Source organism: Papio anubis, chromosome 13 (assembly GCF_008728515.1).
Source record: "Papio anubis isolate 15944 chromosome 13, Panubis1.0, whole genome shotgun sequence".
Taxonomy (NCBI): domain Eukaryota; kingdom Metazoa; phylum Chordata; class Mammalia; order Primates; family Cercopithecidae; genus Papio; species Papio anubis.
In genome coordinates, this window is record NC_044988.1 from 15853921 (window position 1) to 15879141 (window position 25221).

The 25221-nt window shown below is 44.0% G+C and overlaps 1 protein-coding gene across 13 annotated transcripts in view; it reads left to right on the plus strand.

The window, feature by feature from the left end:
- TLE1 (TLE family member 1, transcriptional corepressor) overlaps positions 1-24716 on the plus strand; it is a 107201-nt gene extending 82485 nt beyond the window's left edge. For 6 of the 13 annotated variants that reach the window (XM_031654097.1, XM_031654098.1, XM_031654103.1 and 3 more), the window contains 7 exons: positions 6705-6788; positions 15407-15656; positions 17321-17568; positions 20552-20699; positions 22778-22928; positions 23874-23950; positions 24093-24716. In XM_031654097.1, coding sequence (XP_031509957.1) covers positions 6705-6788; positions 15407-15656; positions 17321-17568; positions 20552-20699; positions 22778-22928; positions 23874-23950; positions 24093-24200 — 1066 coding nt within the window. In that variant the 3' untranslated portion in view covers positions 24201-24716. Of the gene's footprint in view, positions 1-6704; positions 6789-15406; positions 15657-17320; positions 17569-20551; positions 20700-22733; positions 22929-23873; positions 23951-24092 lie in introns of those variants that run through there. The other 7 variants (XM_031654102.1, XM_031654100.1, XM_031654101.1 and 4 more) reach the window with 2 other exon arrangements.
- Positions 24717-25221: the final 505 nt, after the last annotated feature.

Sequence of the window (25221 nt, forward strand, 5' to 3'; positions counted from 1 at the left end):
TCTGTGGTTGCCAGCGGCGTTGTAGCTGTTGTGTTCTACCGATTGGTGAGTGGATAAAGGGCAAACCGGTAAAGTTGTGATGAGAAGCAGTAATACTAGTAACTGATGAACCTTTGGTGGAATAATAGGGAAATAAGGCCAAATTCAGCTGACCCTTAGGGAAAGTTAGCTTCACGAGTTAGAGGTACGGGGTGTGTGTTCAGCTGCTAAGCCCCCACCTTGGGTGTAACTGAAGATGCAGTGAGGGAAGGCGGGTGAGCAGAGCTGTGAGCTGTGATGCTAAGGTGGAAGGCTGATAGGTGGGCACAGTTAAATTGGACCCTGTTCCGTGTGTGTGTGTGTTAACAGGATCAGTTGTAAGATAGAAGTAGCATCGTGCTTATTAGAGTTAAGTATTGATGTCCTTGGCTTGTGAGCACCTTGCATTTCTTTGTGTTCAAAGCCGTGCAAACTAGAATCACAATGTGCCTAAGGACGTGGACAGTGGACACAGTGGCCAATGTTATGAGACTATGTCAGGGTACTTTTCTCATCTTGGTCAAAATGGCTATTGGCCTTTGGATCTGAGCAATCATTGCTCTCTCTAAAATAATGAAAATCTCTCTCTTTATTAATTTATTTTATTTTATTATTATTATTTTTTTTAGAGACACTGGGTCTCCCTGGGTTGCCTAGGCTGGTTTCGAATTCCTGGGCTCAAATGATCCTCCTGCCATGGCCTCCCAAAGTGCTGCGACTACAGGCATGAGCCACCGTGCCTGGCCTAAAATACATTTTTTAGGATTCTCTTTCATGTTTGAGCCATATTATGTGAGGAAGATAGACTTAATATCAGAAGGAAAAATGAGCTTTGCCATTGTTGCCAGGGTCTGGGCTATATACAATCTTACTGTGTCTCTCTCTCTTTCTCTCTTTCTCTCTCTATGTTTGTATGTATTTTATATATATATAAAATATATATATATAATTTATATATATATAATATATATATTATACTTTAAGTTCTAGGGTATATGTGCACAATGTACAGGTTTGTTACGTATGTATACATGTGACATGTTGGTTTGCTGCACCCATCAACTCATCATTTACAGTAGGTATTTCTCCTAATGCTATCCCTCCCCCAGCCCCCAACCTGCTGACAGGCCCCGTGTGTGATGTTCCCCACACTGTGTCCAAGTGTTCTCATTGTTCAACTCCCACCTATGTGGGTTTTGGTTTTCTGTCCTTTGCTGAGAATGATGGTTTCCAGCTTCATCCATGTCCCTGCAAAGGAACATGAACTCATCCTTTTTTTATGGCTGCATAGTATTCCATGGTGTATATGTGCCACATTTTCTTAATCCAGTCTGTCACTGATGGATATTTGGGTTGGTTCCAAGTCTTTGCTATTGTGAATAGTGCTACAATAAACATATGTGTGCATGTATCTTTATAGCAGCATGATTTATAATCCTTTGGGTATATACCCAGTAATAGGATGGCTGGGTCAAATGGTATTTCTAGTTCTAGATCTTTGAGGAATTGCCACACTCTCTTGCACAATGGTTGAACTAATTTACACTCCCACCAACAGTGTAAAAACGTTCCTATTTCTCCACATCCTCTCCAGCATCTGTTGTTTCCTGACTTTTTAATGATCTCCATTCTAACTGGTGTGAGATGGTATCTCATTATGGTTTTGATTGGCATTTCTCTGATGACCAGTGATGATGAGCATTTTTTCATGTGTCTGTTGGCTGCATAAATGTCTTCTTTTTAGAAGTGTCTCTTCATATCCTTTGCCCACTTTTTGATGGGGTTGTTTTTTTTTTTTTTCTTGTAAATTTAAGTTCTTTGTAGGTTCTGGATATTAGCCCTTTGTCAGATGAGTAGATTGCAAAATTTTTCTCCCATTCTGTAGGTTGCCTGTTCACTCTGATGGTAGTTTCTTTTGCAGTGCAGAAGCTCTTTAGTTTAATTAGATCCCATTTGTCTATTTTGGCTTTTGTTGCCATTGCTTTTGGTGTTTTAGTCATGAAGTCCTTACCCATGCCTGTGTCCTGAATGGTATTGCCTAGGTTTTCTTCTAGGGTTTTTATGGTTTTAGGTCTAACATTTCAAATTTTAATCCATCTTGAATTAATTTTTGTATAAGGTGTAAGGAAGGGATTCAGTTTCAGCTTTCTACATATGACTGCCCATATTTATCTATTAATTAGTATGAGAGAACTTGCTGTTCTTACTATTTAGTAAAGTAATATTGCCTGAGGCAGTGCTGCTCAAACCATTTATGGTGACCAGTTTTTTTCCTGAGTAAATCAAAGCTGGAGACATTTGTAACCTACAATACAAGTGAATAGGAAGAAAAAGATACAAAATCCAAGTCCATTTTTTGTTGTTACAAGAGTCAACAGCCCTAAGTCCTCAGGTTGCTGTGCTCACTCTTGATGACTGCACTCATCTCACTGCAAACAGTAGCCAGTGTTTGCTGACCACACGTTGAGTAGGGCTGGTCTGAGGCACTTAAGAGAAATGAGGACAAACTCGTGTGTCCAGGGTAGAGTGAACAAGGCGTTAAAGGTTATACAAATAGTTCTCTGAAAAATACCCATGGAAAGAATGCTTGGGTGAGGCAGACAGAAGGCACAGTTGCCATTCATAGACTGAGTGTGAACTGTTAGGCTTTATGTGCGATGCCAGGCGTGCTCCAGGAAAGAGGGTGCTCTCAGCCTTCTCTGCCCGTGGGGGCTTGATGATGTCATTAAAAGAAGAGTAAATATCCTAGTTTAACTTGTGATACGTGCTCTTGAGGCAGAGCAGTGGGTGATAGGGAGACATGTAAATAAGTGACCAAAATTAGAGTCAGAAAGACTTCCGTGGGATGAAGCTGAAGCTGAAGCACGTGCAGGAAGGATTAAGTTTCCCAGGGAACTGGGGAGGGACGGTCTGGGTCGCGCACAGAGAGAGAGCTTGAGGGATGAGAGAGAGAGCTTGCAGATGGATGAGTGCCTCCTGACTGTTACCGCCAAAAGACCTCAGTTGGGGCAGGAGGGACTTTAACATCCCTTTAGTATAAATGCTCATGCATGGTTCAAGCCTGCTAAGATAACCTGTGCAGTGACTATATGCCTCTGACCGTGCGTGTCGTTTGTCCAAGGACAGGGGACCCGCTGCTGCCCAGAGCAATGCATTTTCCATGGCTCTGTGAAAACTCTTCTAGCCCTTGAGCTGAATCTGTCTCCCTGGAACTTTGACCCATCAATTCTGGCTTTTTCCTACCCCCCGAGACCACACAGCACACTGCTAATCCGTCATCCCCATGGCAGCTCTTCAGTGTTTAGAGGCCCCCACACCACCCTGAGGCTTCTCTTCTGGCTAGAATTTGTCTGGCGCTTCAGCCCTCTCTTGTGGGCCGTGATTTAGGGTTCCCACATCATCTGCTCACTAAGATCCAGACCCTGTCACTTCCTTTCCATCCACACTTTCACGGATTTTATTGAGACCTCCTGCATAGGCATAGAGGGCCCCACTGGGAGCTCACAGCCTAGGATGGGGTGCAGGGAAGGAAAAATTCTCCTTTGCCCTCTGAGTCTGCAGCTGGGCCTGAGAATCAAACTGATATAAGATAGATTAACAGGAGAAATGCACGCAAGTCTTACTAAGGATTTTGGTGTACATGGGAGTCTTCACAAGGAAATGAAGACCCGAAGAAGTGTCCAGAGCAGGCAGCTTGTATCACTTTGCAGACTGGAGTGTAGTGGCCCAATCTTGGCTCACTGCAACCTCTACCTCCCAGGTTCAAGCGATTCTCCTGCCTCAGTCTCCCGAGTAGCTGGAATTACAAGCGTACACTACCATGTCTGGCTAATTTTTGTATTTTTGGTAGAGGCGGGGTTTCACCATGTTGGCCAAGCTGGTCTTGAATTCCTAACCTCAGGTGATCCACCTGCCTTGACCTCCCAAAGTGCTGGGATTACAGGCATGAGCCACCACGCCTGGGCTTGTATCACTTTTATACAAAGAAATGACAAATTTGTGAAGACATGACAAGAAAGAGTTTTGGGATGGAGGCAGTAAATTGTGGTTAGGTAACTAAGAGATAGATATATTGGCGGAAAACTTGTGGGAGACAAAGGTTGCTTTGGTAAGTTTATTTGTACACTTCCCTTTTAGTGTTGCTTCCCAGACTCTGGTGATGAGGCTGTTCTTCTTCTGTTTCTGGTAGAGGGACGGCACCTTTCTCATGGGAAATTGTATGGCCTGTGTTTGTGTAGAAAGCGGTCGGGAAGTCTTTCCTGGATCTCTCATTTCTCAAGTGTTTTCAGCTCAAAATAACCAGTATACCAAAGGGGCATATTTGGTTGTGGCATATCCCGAACTCCTTCAAGGGGAACATGAGTTAAATAATCACAAAATCAGAGGCAGAATTGTAGACCCCCAGGCTACCACAGAGCTATCACAGAGGAGCACTGTTCTAGAAAGCCTGTGACAGGGCATGGGGGACTGATCCCACTGGGGAGGGTCAAGCAGGGATTCCCTGCCGCAGGGTTTTCAGAGCTGCACTAACCCAACAGGGGCAGGGGCTGAACCTCTAGGTGGAGAGACCAGCATGTGCAGAGGCCCTGTGGCTTCACATTGTTGTCAGTCAGAGTAGAACAGAGCAAGATGACTTGCAGTGCTAGCATTCCACACTCCTGTTTCCAGTGTTAAGATGACAAGATCTCAGTAGGGTTTCCCAAGCACCCTGGTCACCTTCCCTCCTCTCTCATACCCATTCCAGCCTCCCCTAACTTCTTTTTGTTAAAGCATCATACCCATTCCCTCTGACATCTGAGCCCAAATTTTAGTGTTAGATTCTTCCCTATTTAACTTTTTTTTTTTTTTTTTTTAGCAGTCTTATTCTTTGTTAAAATTCTCACCTTTCTCTTGCCCAGTTTTGTCAGTAAGGTCCTAGATGAGTGTTATCTTTCTTCCTCACCAAATTGCTGTCAGTTTATTCTTTATTGTAAAGCACTTGTCAGGGCCGTGTGTTGCACAGAGGTCTTCAAAAGTTGAATACAGATTCAGCATCTTAATTCAAAAATTCAAAATCCAAAATGCTTCAAAATCTGAAACTTTTTGAGTACCGACATGATGCCACACGTGGAAAATTCCACACCTGACCTCATGTGACAAGGTGCAGTCAAAACACACAACACACAACACACAGTTTATTCGGCATCCCCAAGGGAAAACTAAAATCACCTTCAGGCTATGTGCATAAGGTCTGTATGAAACAGAAATGAATCTTGTGTTTAGATTGGGTTCCATCCCCAAGATAACTCATTTATGTTTATGTAAATATTCTGAAGTCTGAAAACAATCCGAGATTGGAAACACTTCTGGTTCTGAAGCATTTTGGATACGGGATGTGCGACCTGTATAAACCGACATGCCATTCAAGGCCCATGGGTAATATCGCCCCAGCCTGCTTTTCCCGTGTCATGTCCTGTGTGCTTTACATCCTGTGCTAACCCAATGGGATGAGTCTCTGTTCCCTGATGACTCCAGCCCCTGCTCCCTGGAGCAGCTTCCCTTCTCACTGGTCTCTTCCTGTTGAAGTATTTTCTGTCCTTCAAAGCCCGCTTGAGTTGCTGCCTCCTTCATGAAGCCTTCATGGATGCCTTCCCATCTCTGGTCCCCCTCCAGTTGCACCATGAAACATCTTATAATCATGTACAGGCCATGTTTCTATCTACTTACTCCCCAGGAGGATGGAAGTTCCCGAAGTCTTGTCCCTTGAGCACAGACACCCAGGAAACAAATGTTCATTGCCTTGAATAGGTGGGAGACAGGTCCAGGATTGTGTAAGACCCTGTGATTCATTCTTTTCTCAAGGAGATCCTTGGTTCGCATTTTCGAATTATTAAGTAGTGTTGGTTTATAAGAGGTAACCCTGAGCTTGTTTTCACACCCTCAAGGCTGGATTTAATTGGTATTGTTTAGTTCAGCATAACTTGAATTCATTTTTGGTTTTAGGACATTTATTCCCCTGAGCTCTTTGGAGATCATTGGTAAGAGAAATTCCAAACTTTAGTTAGACTTTTTTTTTTTTTTTTTTCCTGGCACTGTAGCACTGCTGTTCTCCCTAAAAATACCTGGGGGCTGTGCTCTACCTGCCTTATATATTAGCACCTAGAGGTCAGTAATAACTCTGGCTAATCATAGTTTGGCTTAAGAGTCTAGGGTAGTTACAGGTCCTTTCACCCTGTGTTTTAATGCCAGACATGTAATTTAGAAATCTTCTACCCACTTGTTTAGTGTTTAAATAAATCTTTAAAGTACCTTTTTGGTTTAGAGCCTAAAGGGAAAAGAAAAATCTTAACTACATTTGGGGTAAAATTGCCTCATAGGAAAACATTTGCAGCAGTGATTAGAGACCCTTTCCAGGCTTTTCGCCAAGAAAAAGTTTCAGTGGCCAGGGGCTTCCCCCTTTCACCCCACTTTTTCTGTTTCTGGTCTTCTGGTTTCTCTGTTTTTGTCTAGATTCCACAGCTCGCATATTTAGTGGACTTGAACATTGATTCAGCCCTCTTTTTATTTGACGGGGTTGTATTACTCTGGGTTCTCCAGAGAAACAAAATGAATAAACTATAGATATGGATATGGAGAAGGAGTTATTTGGAGGGGTTGACTCACATGACTGTGTAGACTGAGAAATCCCATGATTTATTGTCTGCAAGCTGGAGGCCCGGGAAAGCCGGTGTAGTTCTACTCCAAGCTGAGGCTCGAGAACCAGGAGCACTGATGGTCGAGAGCAGCAGCAGGTAGGTGTTCCAGCTCAAGCAAAGGGCACATTTGCTACTCCTCTAACTTTCTGTCCTGTCCAGGCCCTCAGTGATGCCCACCTGCATTGGTGAGGGGACCTTCTTTACTCAGGTTACCTGTTCAAATGCTAATCTCTTCTAGAAACAGCTTCAGAGACACACCTAGAAATAAAGTTTTATCAGCCACTCTGGTGTCCCTTAATCAATTTAATCAAGTTGACATATAAAGTTGACCATCTCAGTGATATTTGGGTAGGTTTTTTTTTTTTTAATCTATTAAATGCTAAAAATAACATGCCCATTCTGTTCCTTATTTTTGCCATGTGGGTATTAGTTTAGTTTCTGTTTTTTTACCTTCTGATAATATAGGAATATGTAGTTTAATTTTTTGAGATTAAGTTGAGGTGAGGCCCGTCCTTTTTAAAAAGAAAAATGAGATAGGGATGTCCAGGGTGACCTCAAACTCCTGAGCTCAGGGGATCCTCCTGACTCAGTCTCCTGAGTAGCTGGGAGGACCTTCCTTTTGATGTCAGTTGTGTTTAGCTACAATAATTCCTCACTGGACTTCTCTCTCTCCCTCTTCACCTTGTCAGAAATGACATTTGGTTTATGGGATATAAATATAGTGTGTGTATTTCTTGCTTGGATGATGCTCGTTTTTGTCTGTAGTGATAGTTCCTTTGCTGGAATGTTTTAGTTTAGCTTTGAAATAGCGATATATTAAGCCTCTTTTTGTTTTACTTTTCATCCAAGAGTTTCTCCATTTGTATCTTTGTCCTATTGAGGAGCCTTGTTCCTGCTCCAGCACACTGAGAAGTTTGGAAATGTATAATTGATAGAGAAAGTTAGGTCCTAGAACTCAGAATCTTAAATGTTGACTTTGGCTGGAATACCTCCTTGTTTATCAACTTAGGTCATCTGTTTCTTGTTTTCTTTGCTTGTAATCTTTTACATATCCATTTTAAGAAGTTTTGTATTTGCCTTTAAAAAAATAAATGAAAATCGAGTGTATGCATCTAAACAAGGAAACAGAGTCTCCCAACCTAATGCTTTGAAGTTTGCTACTTACAAGTTAGTTGGTAATAAAGCCCTCCGTTAACATAGAAATGCTGTCTTCTAAGTAAGGTAGGAATTATTATACCCGTTCTGCATATTTTCTATTTGGAAGAATACGCGAATGGCCAAACTGGAAAAATTTTGTAGATGTTATGGGTTAGATGTGCAGACCCTTAAAAAAATTTGACAGAGGGAGGTTTTACCTATAGCAGGTAAATTATACTTTCTTCTAAAATCTTAGAATAATAAGACTCTGATTTTCTTATGAGCTCCATGTCACTATTCCCCTCAGCCACCACCTTTATTAGTTTTCAGGCTAAGAGTATCCTCCGGAATCATAAATTACATTATTCTCATCCATTCTGTCCTTAAGGAGCCTGGTTCCCCCAGCCCCCACAGTCACGCTCACAATGTGGACATGCCTCATGTTGCTCACAATGTGTGGGGTGAGTGTCTTTGTCCTGGTGGGTCCCACGTTATCCCTCTTGAGGGGATAACGTCACAGGTAGTGCTGACGTGGAAGCTAAGGTAAAGATTAACAGCTCCACTTTTGCAGCTGGGCTGAGCTGGAGTTGGCTCTACCGCTTGCTAGCTGGGTAGTTATGGGCGAGTTACTTAGAGTCTCCTGTGCCACCTTCCCTCATCTCTAAACAGTAAGGGATAGTGAGCCCCTCCTGTGATGTGGCAAGCAAAGGTTGACTATATTGCGCTTCATAGTTTTCTTGAAGTACTTTCCCATGTGGCTTCATTACTTCACACCTCAGTGGTCCTGTTCATAGGCTAAGTTTTGTCAGGGTGCTTTGTAAAAATGGGGAAATGAGGCTCAAGTTAGTTAGGCATGGTGCCCACAGGTTACTAGTCATTAAACTGAAGCAATTGCTTGTGCCTCCTGACTTCTTGCACTTGACCATGTGGGTCCTGCTTTCCAGGGCCTGGAGGCAGGATGGAGCTTATTCCATGTGACCTGTGGTTGCTTCTGCCACAGCTTGCTTGGGAAGGGCCCAGTGTCCACTGGATTTAGCTGACTTAGGGTAAAGCTATGGATTTCACTTCATTATTGTCATTGCTTTCATTGTCTTTTTTGTGGTCTAAGTCAGCTCTGTAGGGACTGCCTTTGCCCCTTAGGAAAACTGTTACCATCTCTTAGTGACATTTGGTATAATTGCTAGACATTGCCTGGGAAAAGTTGGCTGGCATCACCCAGGGGCTTAGAGAGGAATGCCCACCTTATTTTAGCAGATTTTCCTTACCATGGCAACTTTTCCTGTCTCAATATATAAGTGATTAGGTAACAGTAGACAACTTGTGTTCTGATCCGTGGAGAGTGCCGGCCGGTGAAATCCTCTGCCTACCCCTGAAGAACTCTGGAATGGGAAAGACAGAAATGTTCACCGTGTGAGAAATACTCTTAGAGAGGTTAGTAGGAAAGGTTAGGACCCTGGGAAAGAATCATCAAGGCTGGGGAGGTCATGGCAGTCAGAGGGAGGGAGGCAGCGGCGTGTACTTGGGAGGTTGTGGCAGTCAGAGGGAGGGAGGCAGCGGCGTGTACTTGGGAGGGAGGCAGTGCTGTTCTAGCAGGAGGGAAGTTTGTGTGCAACTTGGAGATGTGACAGCATGTGATATTTTAGGGGACTGGCCTGTTGTCCCACGTGGCTGGGAGTTCAAGGTCACATGAAGTAAGACTTGTTGACACTAAATTGTAAAGGGCTTCATGAGCCCTAAAGAGCTTGAAGAGCGAATGAAGGTTTTTGACACGATCGGATTTTTGAGCCTTGTTAATATAGCTAACAATGTCACATCCAGAGTGCCGAATCCACAGGCAGCGGGGCTTGACCACAGCCGTCATCTCTGGGGTCTGTGGTTCTTCACTATTGTTTACTTGATTCTGCCACTGCAGTTCCTATTTCCAGCAAACCAACAACCCTGTAAACACCTGTTTTCCTTTGACCACAGAGCGCAGCGTAGTTTTATTAAGAGGAGCCTGGTCTGCTAGGAAAAAACAACCTGCGCCCTTGGAACACAGTCTTGTTTTCCAGTTCACCGCGGCCGCGAAGGAGCCCAGTGGGGACTCTCTGCTTTTAGTTCCTTCACCTCTGCTGTGTGCCCAGTAAATGAAAAGCCCCTCGCTCTTAATGGGTTTTTATTTCATTCAATTTTTGAATCTGTGAAGTCGAGTGGGCTTTATTCTTTTTGATTCTGACACCAGACTTCAGAATCAGACACGATCCTCATCTGTAGGAGCTTGATTCAGAAAGCTAGGTGGGGGCGGGGGCTCAGTTCTGAGGCTTTCTGAGATGCGGGTGGGCTTCTCTGTGTGGCCCCTAGCGAGGGATCCAGGACTGACTTTCTGCCCTGCAGTTTGCCACAATTCTATCCAAACGTCCATCTCTACTCTTTGGGCGTTCGTTCTAGTCTTTGCTGAATGCCATTTCCTCCACTCTCACCTTTGATGATTTATGAATTTTGTGTTTTTCGTTGCCTCGTCACTGCCCTTGTGCTTTCCTGATTTCCCACACCGCGTCTTCCTCCCTTTCCGCATTCCCTGACCCACATACTTGTCCACTGGTTGAGATAAAGCCCTCAATTCAATGTATCTTCACTTGGCATTTTCAGTCGTGGTGGTTCGATAATAATACTGTCATTTCCTGAAGACTCACTGCAGGTGTCAAGTGCAGTGTTAAGTGTTTTGCAGCTGTTACCACTTTAATCCTTACAGCAACCCCTGCGACCTCTATATTTTATTGTTATTCCTGTCTTATGGATCACGAAACGGACACATTCTAGACTGCAGGCTGGCTGATTGGCAAGACCACGGTTGATGTGGCCAGAGACCCAGAGAGAGGTTCATTTAACAGCAAAGTTTGGGCACTTGATTTGGCTGTGGACCTAATCTAATGTGTTAACTGGTTAAGAGCCTTCCCCTCGACTTCCTCTAAATAACTAAAAGAATCTAAACTTTAAACATTGAAATACCATACACATACAGAAAGTTCATGAATCCCATGTGTCTAGCTCAGCGACTTTTCACCAAAGGCAGCCACCTGTGTAACCAGCCCTTGGATCAAGGAACAGAGCAGGATCATTGCCCAGAAACCCTTCCCATGCCCCTTGCAGTCACCAAGGTTAACTACCACCTTGACTTTCAGTACTGCAGATAAATTTTGCCTGTGTTCGAAATTCTAGAAATGCAGTCATTTCCATGTCCGTTCTTTTGTAGCTGGCTGCATTCGGAATTCAGGTGTGAGCGATATTCATGAATACTCACTATCTGTTTATACATTCCTCTTTCTGATTGGTTTTACTTTTCTAGTTCCTCAACCAGTAGAGAAAGTTAAGTTTCCTCCTGGGATCCCTTCACCATTGTCACGATGAGCCCTCAGTGTGGCCTTTTATCGAAAAAGCTCTGTTATTATTGTAGGTGAATAATTTCCTCCCCTGGTTTTTTCCTTCCAGTTGATCCCTCCTAAAGACCCATCTGCCCTTTGCGTTGCTCTGGTGTGTTCATTTGATTTGGCTCTGCAGCCCAGCAGGCAGCACCAGCTTCCTGCGGGGCCCCCTGTGACTGATGTATTAACATCCATATGGGTTTCCCCTGGGACGGATGAGTGTTCACAGCTTCTGACAGCAGCTCACTGCATTGTGAATCAATTTTAAATTGCCTCCGTATGATGATCGCGGGCCTCCTGTGCATTTTAAAGAAGAGGACACCTGGGAGAGAAGTGGGTGTCTTCCAAAGATCAGACAGATCTCCCGTCTGTTACTCGGTGCATCTATTTAATCTGGAACATTTAACTCTATGATAAGCAGGCTTCTGGTTGAAGGAAGATAAAATTTCCTTTCGCTGAAAAATCTGGGATTGCTGAAAGGGTGCCTGAGGGAAACCCGGCCTTACCTGGAGGCGCCCAGCTTGATTTGTGGTACACAGAGAGAAACTAATCCTCACGTGTTATTTCTCTCTAGCACCGAGATCTTTGAGAAGCAGTTTCCCCACCTTAACCACCATCCTTATAAATCATGTGCAACTCAATTGTTTTACTTTTATTTTTATTTTTTTAATTATTATTTTATTATTTTTTTTGAAATGGAGTCTTGCTCTGTTGCCCAGGCTGGAGTGCCGTGGTGCGATCTTGGCTCAGTGCAAGCTCTGCCTCCTGGGTTCACACCATTCTCCTGCCTCAGCCTCCCGAGTAGCTGGGACTACAGGTGCCCGCCACCACACTCAGCTAATTTTTTTGTATTTTTAGTAGAGACAGGATTTCACACTGTTAGCCAGGATGGTCTTGATCTCCTGATCTCGTGATCCGCCTGCCTCAGCCTCCCAAAGTGCTGGGATTACAAGAGCGAGCCACAGCACCAGACCTCAGTTGTTTTATTTTATGGAAATTTACTTGTCATTTCTTCAGTATCACCTGGCTTTTTTGTTGTTGTTTTTGGACCCAGAGCATGGAGCCTGATTCTGAGTCATAGAACTTGGCTACTGGACGTTGTTCGTTGAGCATTCTTCAAAGCCTAGAATTCTTGTAGGACATGAATAGACTTAAACTCTCACAGTTCTGTGGCCATCTTTAAGGGCAACAAAATGCTATTTGATTATTAATCCAAATATCCCATAATAAACGGCATAGGTTCCTGTTTAACTATAATGTGCACGTTGAAATATGATGTGGGTTCGATATATTGCTAAGGACACCAAATAATCCTGTTCGATGAAAAATGAGATTGAGTGGTTTGGTGATGTGAGGGCTTAGAGCTATGTTGTTTTTATATGTGTATTTATTTCCCAGGACAGTCTCCATGGTTCCCATTATATGTGCTTATTCATTCAAATTAAGAGTAACATTAAGGATTTGGGCCAAATAGCTATTTTACTATTAGTTACTGGAACCAATTTGCCAGCAGGTAACAGATTGAGATTGTGTCCTGTGGTTGAGTCGGGGGGAAGTTTAAAAGTCTTCATGTGTTTGATGTTTTGCTTTTATGGAGGGAAGATAATAGCATGCATTTTATTTTCAAACAAATGTATGTGGCTTTTAAGTGCAGGGTAGTAGAGACCTGGCATAATCGTTTTCAGTTTTGTGCTTGCTAAGTTACTTTACAAAATTTGAGTTTGTATTAAAATGAAAATTTAAGCACTGTGTTAGTACTCATGGTGTTTATATTATGTATAAAGCTGCCAATGACAGGTTCCAGAAAGGCACAGTTTTTCAAGGGTTATTGGCAGGAGGAAGCAGTGCCTACTTCACTTATTGTTGATGGTTTGAACTTTTAGCGCTTCTAGTGATTTCAAGTTAAGAAAGTGGAAATAGTGGTCTTCAAAGTAGAATGTGCATACTTTTTTTTTTTTAGACAGAGTCTTGCTCTTGTCGCCCAGGGTGGAGTGCAGTGGCGTGATCTTGGCTCACTGCAACCTCCATTTCCCAGGTTCAAGTGATTCTCCTGCCTCAGCCTCCCAAGTAGCTGGGATTACAGGCATGTGCCACCACGCCCAGCTATTTTTTGTATTTTTAGTAGAGACGGGATTTCACCATGTTGGTCAGGCTCGTCTTGAACTCCTGACCTTGTGATCCGCCCACCTCTGCCTCCCAAAGTGCTGGGATTACAGGCGTGAGCCACCGCGCCCAGCCGAATGTGCATCATTTTATCAGTTGACATAGAGTGAAAACATTAGCACTTCTCTTTCTTCTATCCTCTAAAGTGTCTTTTCTTTGTTTATGTTTTATCATGTCCCTAGGATCTTAGCTCTTGGAGTTTAAATTAAGTTCGTTGGAGGAAAAAATATGCTTTGAATTTTGGTGTAGAAGTAGAAGTGGGTAATCAGGATTAGGTTTGTTTGTATTTAACAGGGGAAGAAAATGGTAGCTTAAATAATGTGGAAGTTTATTACTCTCTCACATAAAAGACACTGGCTCTCAGCGGCTCAGGGCAGGTATGACAGCCCCATAGTGTCACCAGGGCCTCTGCATCCTGTCTTTCTGTTCTGTCTCCCCCAGCAATTCCTTCCTTCCTCCCTTCCTCCCTCCCTCCCTTCCTTCCTTCCCTTCCTTCCTCCCTTCTTCCCTCCCTCCCTCCATCCCTCCCTCCATCCCTCCCTCCTACCTCCCTCCCTTCCCTTCCTTCCTCCCTCCCCCCCCTCCATCCCTCCCTTCCTTCCTTCCATTTTGAGTTCTGGGATACATGTGCAGAATGTGCAAGTTTGTTACATAGGTATACACATGCCATGGTGGTTTGCTGCACCCATCAACCCATCACCTACGTTAGGTATTTCTCCTAATGCTATCCTTCCCCTAGCCCCCCACCTCCTGACAGGCCCCAGTGTGTGATGTTCCCCTCCCTGTGTCCATGTGTTCTCATTGTTCAACTCCCACTTATGAGTGAGAACATACGGTGTTTGGTTTTCTGTTCCTATGTTAGTTTGCTGAGAATGATGGTTTCTAGTTTCATCCATGTCCCTGCAAAGGACATGAACTCATCCTTTTTTTTTTTATGGCTGTATAGTATTCCATGGTGTATATGCGCAACATTTTCTTTATCCAGTCTATCATTGATGGGCATTTGGGTTGGTTCCACATCTTTGCTATCCAGCAATTGATTTCTGTCTTTGAAATCAACCTCTGGGCCATAGGAGCACCAGTCATCCCTCTTAGCTCAGGCAGTGGGAAGGAAGAAGAGAAGAGGGCAGGTATGCTCCCTCCCTATTTATTTTTTTAGAGCAGTTGTGGGTTCCAGGCAAAATAGAGTGGAAAGTTACAGAAGAGTTCCCATATTCCCCATCCCTCTCCTCTCTTTCAAGTTCAGAACTTCCTCAAAATGCCATCCAGCAGCTTCTTCTTAGACTTTATTGGTCAGAACAGAGGCACGCTGGGCTAAAGGAGAGCGGGGAAGAGTAGTTTTTTTAGCTGGGTACTTTGCTGCCTTATCTAATGGCGTTCCTGACCAACATAGGCAAGGAAGATTGTTGAGTAGGAAACCTAAAATCCTGTTTAAAGCCATATAAGATAATCTCTTATTTTCTCTTCCTTAAGCAAAAGAAAGTTGAAGTCCAAACCATAAACTGGTATTTTTAGAAAGCTGTTTTTTGGGGTGTGGGGGGGTTGTTTTTGCTATTAAAATACACTATCTACTCTGTTTAATTATTATTAGTTCTTAAGGGCTTCATCTTTAGCAGGGAAAATAATCATTTAAAATTATACTAAGAAATCATAAAATTACACAAGATACATAGAAGGAGGTATTTTATGTTCATTTGGAAGTGCGTTAAGTGTTTTATAAGGAGATTTGAGGGAATACTTTATAGAATGGATAAGAACGATTTAAATACCTTTAAAAAATTTTAAATACAGTTCTATGTATATGTCATTTGGTACACACTAGATTTCTGCTATTAATTATTTTAAATTTGCACCATCAGTAAATACTTCAACTTGTATTGTTTTAAAAGGAAAATATACAAGAGAATCTTTCCTTTTTTTCATCGTTTTCGTAGTCGTAGCACGTTGCCGAGGTAATGACTGCTTCCTCTGTAAATGTGTTTTCTGTCTTCTCTCCATTCGTTTTTCCAAAAGTGCGTACTCCTTCCACGTTACCGCAGACGGTCAGATGCAGCCTGTCCCTTTTCCCCCCGACGCCCTCATCGGACCCGGAATCCCCCGGCATGCTCGCCAGATCAACACCCTCAACCACGGGGAGGTGGTGTGCGCGGTGACCATCAGCAACCCCACGAGACACGTGTACACGGGCGGGAAGGGCTGCGTCAAGGTCTGGGACATCAGCCACCCTGGCAATAAGAGTCCTGTCTCCCAGCTCGACTGTCTGGTGAGTGGACAGGAACTGGTGCACAAGGGCAATTTCTCCCTGGAGATTCAATAAGGAAATAGCTGTGTGGGCCTGGGTTTTATTCCCATTATGAGGAAATAGAAGCCCCTTCTGTTTCCTGTGTTGGGTATTTAACCCCCTCAGCCCCCCGTTTAAATGCGAAGGTTTCATTTGTTGCTGTTGCACTGGCTAAATCCCAGAGTTGATGGATTTCTTTTTATAAAATATTTTACACTGGTTTACAGAGGCTCTCCTTGTGTATGGATGTACATTACAAAAGGGGGTTTCCCATTTAATGGACAAAAGCACAACTTGGCCTGGACTCTGGTCCCTGCCATCCACTCAGTTTTTAATTTCCCTATAGCCTTTAGATAAATATAGAATAGTAAATATTTGATAACATGGCATAAAAACCATTCTGAACAGGGTAAGGTCTGTGTTTTTAAGGGAGACCTGAGAGAGCTGGTTAGGTTTTATGACCTTCACTTCAGGAAAGGGTTAAAGGCTGTCACTGCAAAGACCGGGGGCAGCCATCAACAAAATAGAGCGGTGAGAATGCTTTCCCAGAGTACCTAAGCCATGTCCGCTCAGAGCCTGAGAATACCATTTTGCATTTTTCAGGGACATAAAACACGTTGGGACATGTTCCAGTCTCTAAACCGTAACCCCAGGATTTACAGAGCACATACCACTGGCCTTAAGCAGACTCCGAACTGCCCTGCCCTGCCATGCCCTGGCATGGGGTCTGCCTGCACTCTGCGGTTGCAGATGGTGCCGTGTACCACTGCCTGCCTGGAAAATTGTAAAGATTCCGGAGAGAGTGTTTCCAGAAAGCTGAGTGCAGTGTTTTTGAAACACAGACTTGTGTTTAGAGTAGTTATTAGTGCCTTTTTAAAAAAAACAAATAACTTCAAAATGTCTTCATTCATGAAACTTGTATTTAAATATGGCCCAGCATTCTATAGTAGTGGGAATATCCTTTGTTGAAGTCACGTGTTTAAAGTTTCTTTAATCTTTGAAAGACAGTCCATCGTGAAAAACACTTAAGCAAACTTTAGCCATATCTGCATCTTTCAGGGGTTGATCATATGAGGGCCCCCCACCCCCACCCCCTTCATATGTGTTGGTTTTGATGGCAAGGTGCCTGCTTTTATCAGGTTCTTTGGCCTTTGCATTGAGGGGCTTAAATATAATAGCAGCCACATGACAACTTGAGAAAGCAGCTCTGGTAAATTATTAGCAAGAATCCCTCTGACTAATGAAGTAATGTGCTCAGCATAACGAAGACCAAAACATAGACGGGGGCCTGCAGTGTCCAAGCAGTAAATGATGCAGGGTGATGAGGCAGATGTATAAACGAGCTTGGAAAAGTGGTTTCTTCTCAGGGAACTGTGTGTACACCTGTACCTCATACCTAGATAGTTTCAGCTCTGTGATGCAGGACACCAGAAACAGTTATCTAAGCTCCTGTGAATTTGTTTTTTTTACTGTTTTGAAGGAGACAGTTGCGCTTGGACCCCAATCTTGACTAGAGATCTCTTGCTCTGTTAGAGTGTCCGTGAAACGCCACTCTTTAATTCAAAAAACCAAGACGGCCATTAGAGAACATGGTGCTATGATTGCTCGGTAATTCATTATAGCAATGAATTATGTTTATTTTACAGAACAGAGACAATTATATCCGTTCCTGTAAATTGCTACCTGATGGCTGCACTCTCATAGTGGGAGGGGAAGCCAGTACTTTGTCCATTTGGGACCTGGCGGCTCCAACCCCACGCATCAAGGCGGAGCTGACGTCCTCGGCCCCCGCCTGCTACGCCCTGGCCATCAGCCCCGATTCCAAGGTCTGCTTCTCGTGCTGCAGCGACGGCAACATCGCTGTGTGGGATCTGCACAACCAGACACTAGTGAGGTGAGCAAAGATGGTCGTCTAAGGAGGGGTTCCCTTCTTGAGCAGCTGGGCCTATCACCTCTGCTTCTCTCTGGCTGCCCACAGCCTGCACAGTAAGAGCCTCTTGAATGCCAGGCATGGGGTTAGATGATGGGGGAACAAAGACAACCGTGTTGCTGCCTTTGGGGGGCTTACAGTCTTGCTACCATGCCTGGGGTCACCGAGACGTTCTATCTCCTTATAGATAGTCTGTATATCCTATAGTCTGTATGTCAGCCCGCATACAGACTCCAAACTTGTTCAAAAAATATTTCTGGCTTTTGCCAAGGGGTGGCCTAATGTGAATTACACGGCAGCACAAAGGGCCCTTGCTACTAGATGTTTTGGGCTTTGGCTAGAACTTGGTGCAGACAAGAGCCAACTGATAAAAGATAACAGAAAATCAACAAGGAGACATGAGAAGAGCAGATTCCATGAATTTCACCCACAAAATGGTTTTAAAGTATCTCAATAATGAAATAGGAGACCTGCCCAGGGGTGGTTCCACTCAGGAGCCCGCAGGGTTTTGCCTCGCGTCCTGGCATTGGCCCTGTCCCCTTAGCAGCAGCTGCAGTTCTGGTACCCTTGTGTCTCTCCTCAGCTCCCCCACCAAATGCCCCCTTCAGAAGTCAGTGCTCACACCAGAACTGTTCTCAAAAAGTCTTTTTAAAGTAAGCACGAATGAAACATGAAAGGTAAAATGAAGCATGTGTTTTACTCTTGTTTCATCTTCACTGGGAAGCCGTCCCTGCGGATGGTGCAGTTTGGGGTCCATGGCTTGTTTGGTAAGTCCCCTCTTGTGCTGCACAGAGAAGGCACGGGCTCCAGAAATCATCATGACAGCTCACTCTCTTCAAACCTCTGCTGTAGAAATCCATTAAGTGTCATTGAGCTGGGCCCGGTCCCTGCGTGTGGGCGACAGTGCGGCAGTTATTTTCCTCTTCCGTTTGCTGAGTAGTGTAGGTGAGCAAAATGGAATAATGGAGCCAGAGCCGAACGCCCTCTCAACCTTTTATCCTAGCAAAGTGACTTGTTTTTTCTTTTTTTAAAACTCCATAAGTAGCACTTTCAAAATATCAATTCCAAGCACTTTTCAAATATTCCTCCACTTAGTCCTCATGACACTGTCCTGCTATTTGCCCCATTTTATAGATGAAGTGCCTGAGGCTCAGAGAGGGTGAGTTACTGGCTTCAGGTTGCACAGTTGGATGTGGTGGAGTCAAGCTGGGGCCCAGGCATTCTGCTGTCTTCTCTGTGCTGTGATCCCTTGCTCCGTGCCAGCTCCTGGGGAGTAAATACCTGTTGGATAGGATGGGGTAGCATCTTACAAATCTTTCTCTGGACCGCCCACAGGTAGCTAGTGGCTGCCGCCTGTAACAGGGCCATGCACAGCCTATTGCATGTCTTTGTATCCATCGTAACCCAGCACATTCTGAACAGTCATAGGATGTGCCTGAGAGTCATGCTGAAGTATATGGATGGAGGGAGGGCAGCGGGACGGGGGGCAGCCGTCAGGTACCGTATGTCAGCAGAGGAAGGTGTTTTCAGTCAATGAGGAACAGCGTTTAATGAGTTAGAAAGGCCCAAAGAAGTCAGAGGGTCAAGAGATCACTGGATTTCCAGAGCGGTTTGAAGGGAAGAAAAGCAACACTTTCAGCAAGAGACGCAGCGACTGCTCCAGGCCTGGGTGTTCTGTGGGGATGTCTGGGAAGCGAGCAGAAACACTTGAGGTCCCCCTGCACGGCCGCAGTAGAGGAGAGAGGACCCAGCCTGGATCCTAAAGTGCAGAAGTTGGGAATGGCTTGCAGAGAAAAGATGTTTAAAGTGATGGTTCACATCTTGGCTTAGAATTTAGGACAGTAGTAGTGCTTTTTCCTTCCCTTGCACTCTTTAAAATCCAAGCTCAGGTTAAAAGTTTGGAGCTCTATGGGAATGATAAGGTGTGGGGATCCTGGAGGAAGGAGCAGCGTGGACACTTTCCTCTCGGGGTTGAAATTCCCACACAGTTCTTTACTGGATCCCGCCTGGTTCCGAGGGTAGGTCTAGACTTTGTCCACCTTTTCTGGCTGCTCCCCCACCAGCTCCCTCTCAGCATGCAGAACTGAGTCCAGGACGGTCGCCATCCCTGCTGGGGCTTACACTGACCTCCCCTCCGCCGCTCTGCTCATTGCCTTGCACAGCATCTGTGCTCAGCAGATCCCTGTTGGCTGATTGTTTCTGGTGGCGATTTTTGAATGAAGCACAAGGTTCTGCTTTAAAGAACAGCCTTGTGCTCAGCTTGGAGGCAGAGTCTTTCTGAGGTGCCCATGGCAATTACCTCTGTCTCTGCCCAATGCCTCTGAGGTCAGGAGGCTGGTATGCGTGACCCTTTGTCTCTGGGAGTCCAGATTTCCTAATGCAGGGCTCTTTCTAACACAGAAAGCAAGGTTGAGTAAATACATGAGCTCATGCTCTGTTGGCACGTAGAGCATTGCTGTGTTGATCCACTCATGGAAACAGCAATGCTTCTGTCCACTCTGTGCTTGGAACGTCCCCATTTCTTTTTCTCATGGATTCAGGCCTGCACCATTCAAGAACAGACCTTTATCTTTCCATAAGGAATACAGTTGGGATTTTGTGTGTTTGTCTTTTATTTTCTATTTAACAATTCAACACTTTACCAGAGCTGGCAAGAATTGTACCTCGCAGACGGATTTGTCAGAGCAGTGTATTTAACTTCTGGGTAGTGACCTGCAGTGGCATATTCCATTTCTTTAGCACTTGGATCGTGAAAAAAAAGGAAAGACAATCAGCAGGTGCTGTGTCCCCTCCTCCTCGGGGGAAGGTTAGTTTGATCTTGCACATCAGCAGACACTGGCGGGATGACACACACACATGCACACACAGGGTCCAAAACTAACAACACAACAGTGTTTACCTTGAGCTCTGGCAGGAAATCATTATTCAATCTGGTTTGTTTTATCAGGCAATTCCAGGGCCACACAGACGGAGCCAGCTGTATTGACATTTCTAATGATGGCACCAAGCTCTGGACGGGTGGTTTGGACAACACGGTCAGGTCCTGGGACCTGCGCGAAGGGCGGCAGCTGCAGCAGCACGACTTCACCTCCCAGGTGACTGAGTGGCTTCCGCTTGCCCCAGAGTCTGGGAAGTGCTGGGGTGTGTCTTCCTCCTCACACCCTCCCCCCTTACCCTAGGATGTTAGTGGCTGGACAAACAGATCAGGGCCGAATTTGAGATAACTAATTTAAAAGCAATGACCACCACCTCCTCCTTCACGACCCTCCCCCCTACCTTCCCCAAAACTCCTAGAGTGGTTTTTAGAATCCTGTAGGTTAAGGGGTGTTCGCTGTTATATTTATATATGAATTTGTTTAAGGGATTTGTATGGTGAGGAATATATAGTTTTCCTTCAGCAGTGTTTGATCGGTGGCACGTATTCTCACCATCTAATGTAGGAGTAGGAGATGATTTTTTTGATTCCCAAATAAATAGAGCTTGAGAAATCTGCAGAATGTCACTAGGAGTGGAGAGAAGTCACAGCCCCTCTGAAAGTTCATTTATTTCCCCTGCACCAGAGAGCTTAAAAAAATGCAGAAATACCTCAGTGATATGCATTTTATTCCTCATCCTTTAAAAAATGAACTCATGGCTGACTAGATTTGCAGACTTTTGAAATAATATATAAATGGCAGCTTTGTAGATTGTGAAAAGTATTTTGATGTCCAGTGTCTGAGTGTAGACTTGTTTTGGAAAAAACAGTGGTTGCCGTTTTAAATGCTTTCTGGTGGTAGAATTGTTGCTTTGATCATGACTTGGCAATTTTTTTTTTTTTTTTTACCTTGTTTTGTAATAAAAATAATTCTACTCAGAAAACTAGGACAGAAACAGAAAACAGGCATATATACTTCTAAATTTCATATTCCGGGTAACATTTTGTTGAGTTTCTTAGAGTCTTGCTGTTTTCCCTCTTTCCTAACATAAGTAGGATACAATTTTTGGTCTGCCTTTTTTGTTTTTTTTTAAACTTCTTAGAGAAATTCTCAAATACATATGAGTACAGCAAATGTCCAAGCAGTTATGAGAGTACAGAGAATTGTACAATAAACGCCACATGCCCATCGCTCAGCTTTAAGTTATTTGGCCGTGTGATAACTCTCGTCCCCATCCCCAAACACTGGATTATTTTAAAGTAAATTCCAGACAGCATATCATTTTATCCATAAGCACAGTCATGCACCATGTAACCTTTTGGCCAAGGACAGACCTCATATGTGACAGTGATCCCTTAAGATTATAATACCATATTTTTCTGTACCTTTTCAATGTTTAGATATATCTGAGTGTACAAATACTTCCCATTATGCTACACTTGCCTGCAGTACTCAGTACAGTAGCATGCTGTGCAGGCTTGTAGCCTATGAATGATAGGCTCCCCCATCTAGGTGTGTGTAACTGCACTCTGTGAAGTTCACACAATAAAGTAACCTAATGAGGCCAGGCGCAGTGGCTCACGCCTATAATCCCAATACTTTGGGAGGCCGAGGCGGATGGATCACGAGGTCAGGAGATCGAGACCATCCTGGCTAACATGGTAAAACTCCGTCTCTACTAAAAATACAAAAATTAGCCAGGCGTGGTGGCTCATGCCTGGAGTCCCAGCTAGTCAGGAGGCTGAGGCAGGAGAATCACTTGAACCCAGGAGGCAGGGGTTGCAGTGAGCTGAGCTCGTGCCACTGCACTCTGGCCTGGGCGATAGAGCAAAACTCCATCTCGAAAAAAATAAAAAAATAAAAATATAAAAATAAATAAATAAAAAATAAAATAAAGTCACCTAATGACACATTTCTCAGAACACATCTGCCTCGATAGGTGATATATGATTGTATTTCAGTTACTGTCTCGAAAAGGTAAGGCCTCCTTTAAAATGTACACGTGAATGCCATTATTATTAGGAATCATTTCTTAATTTTATCCCAAAGGACAGAGGGGTTCAAATGTTTCCAGTTTCCTAAAGGTTTTGACACTTGGTTCATCTGCGTTAGATCACTTGCCCTGTGGCCCTCCCCATAGTCTGGACTCGGATGATTACCTCCGCCTATTCTTGCTCTTTCCCCCGCTTTCACATTGCGTCTTCCCTTCCTAAGTGTATCAGGCGGAATCATGAGTGAGCCTGTCCTGCTCCTTGCAGATCTTCTCCCTGGGCTACTGCCCCACTGGGGAGTGGCTGGCAGTGGGCATGGAGAGCAGCAACGTGGAGGTGCTGCACGTGAACAAGCCCGACAAGTACCAGTTGCACCTGCACGAGAGCTGTGTGCTGTCCCTGAAATTTGCTTACTGTGGTGAGTTCAGCCGAAAGGAAACTGGCGGTCGTTGATGGCCCAAATGGAAAATGCTTCTTAAAAAAATATGGTAGAGATCATATCTGGAAACAGTGTTGTTCTTTGAGCAGCTGGATGCAATAATTCCATTGTTTTAATATGCCCTTCAGAGCACAGCAATGTCTGTTTCAGTTTGTTTTGCTGATTTGAGAAAAGTCAGCAGGCAATGTGATTGCCTAATACAAGGTTTGGACACAGGTTTGTTTCAGTGGGGGTTGGGAGACGACAATGAGTTTCCACTCTGTAGAGGGGTGGGTGGGAATTTACTGAAGAATGGGGCAGGGGCAGTGGAAGTCATGAGCTGTCCGTGATGAGGAATCCAGGGTCAGAGAAGCGGGTATTTAGGTGTACCCAGACACTTAGTTACACTCTACAGTGAGGTTGAAGAGGGAAGAAGTTCATGTGGAGACCCTTCTTGTGCACTGCAGATGGGCAGATACCTGTTCACAGGATGCAGAGGTGGACGGACGGACGGACGGACGGACGGACGGATGAGTGCCTGTCACTTATTGAGCATTTTTCTTCGTGCTATATGATGTGACTGGCATTTTACTTAAGTTAGATGTTTAATCCTGTCTAGTCCCATTTTATCATGGGAAGACTGACTAAAATAGAAGACCTTCTTCATTGGTTCTATATTTGAGGGTTACCGTGTGTTGGATATGATGCTACTAGTCCTGTATCCAGTGACTAAGGAGGCTGACACCTCTTAAATTATACCCAAGATCACACTGATAAATCACTGAGGAGCCCAGATTTAAACAACTGTTCATGTCATGGACCAGTCCCTTAGGGCATGATAGTTCATACATTAAAAATGTTCTTAGTTTGATTAAGTCCAAGTTGCTAATTGTATAGTAGGAATTTTAATCTTGTGAAAACGAGATACTCCTTTGCTAATTCTAGGTAAATGGTTTGTGAGTACTGGAAAAGATAACCTCCTCAATGCTTGGCGGACCCCCTATGGAGCCAGCATATTCCAGGTGAGTAAGTGCTCCTCACCTAGATCCACAGTTTCACCACAGTGTTGCCTTTGAAACCAGGAGTGAAGGTGCCTCAGAGGGAGCGGGGCCTCTGAGTACCGTTGTTCCACATTAAACACGTGTTCATTGTTTTCTCTTCCAGTCCAAAGAGTCCTCGTCAGTGCTTAGCTGTGACATCTCTGTGGATGATAAGTACATAGTCACTGGCTCAGGGGACAAGAAGGCTACAGTCTATGAAGTCATCTACTGAAAACATTATGTGGTTTAACGTTGATAGTTGAATTGGGCCAAAATGTTTCGAATTTGTAGAAATAGAAAAGTTGTAACTTTAAAAGAGAAAAAAAAATACAAACACCTGTTTCCAAACCTTGACACGAAACTACTTTGAGTCTACAAAGAGGAGGCGACAAGTCCATCAGCAGAAAGTCACCTGTCTACATAGACCAAATGGAGCACCAAGGCCAAGCAGACAGAGGGGCCATGGGTTGTAGGATTGAGGAACGGAATCGGCCGACTCACGTGACAGCCCATTCTTTCTTTCTGGGTGATCTGGGGATCACGCCTTGCCCAAGTGTGAGATTACCTTTCCTGTTCCTTGCAGTTCACCTCACTTTCCGTCCTTTGTAGAGCAGTGGTGTCTCCAATGAACTTGTTTCCTGGTTTTGCATCTTGTGAAATGTTTTTTTGTATTTTTGTTGAAGGTTAAACATTTGTATAAATTGTAAATATATTTGGTTTATTACAGTAAAGGCTTTAGTACCAATAAGTGGTTTTCCTTTTCTTTCTTTATTGTTTTTTATTACAGCTTTGGGATCATCAATGTGGGTTTTGTAAGCAAAGATTATACATTTGTAGAGGAAGTTTTGAATTGCACTGCTTATTTTATAAGTATATTTGGTGGTAGGCTCCCGTTGCATTAGAACCTAATCCTTCACAAGCTTGAGTTACTGGGAGCTCAAGACTAGGAACTGTGAGTCGTTGAAGGTTTACTAATGACAGTTTTCTTTAGGAAGGTAAAATTACTTCATCAAGATTTGTTCTTTTGTTGTGATACTGTTGTGATTCAAGGTCACAAATTAAAACTCTGCTTTTTTCTGGTGATTCATTGGAAGGCAAAATATTCCTTTTTCTAGGAAGGCCCAATCTTTTCTTTCTTCTCCCTTTCTCTTTTTCTTTCTTTCGTTCTCTCCCTCTCTTTTTTTGTTTAAAGATTTGGGTTCACACTCTGTTTGTTACCCAGGTTGGAGTGCATGATCACATCTCACTGCAGC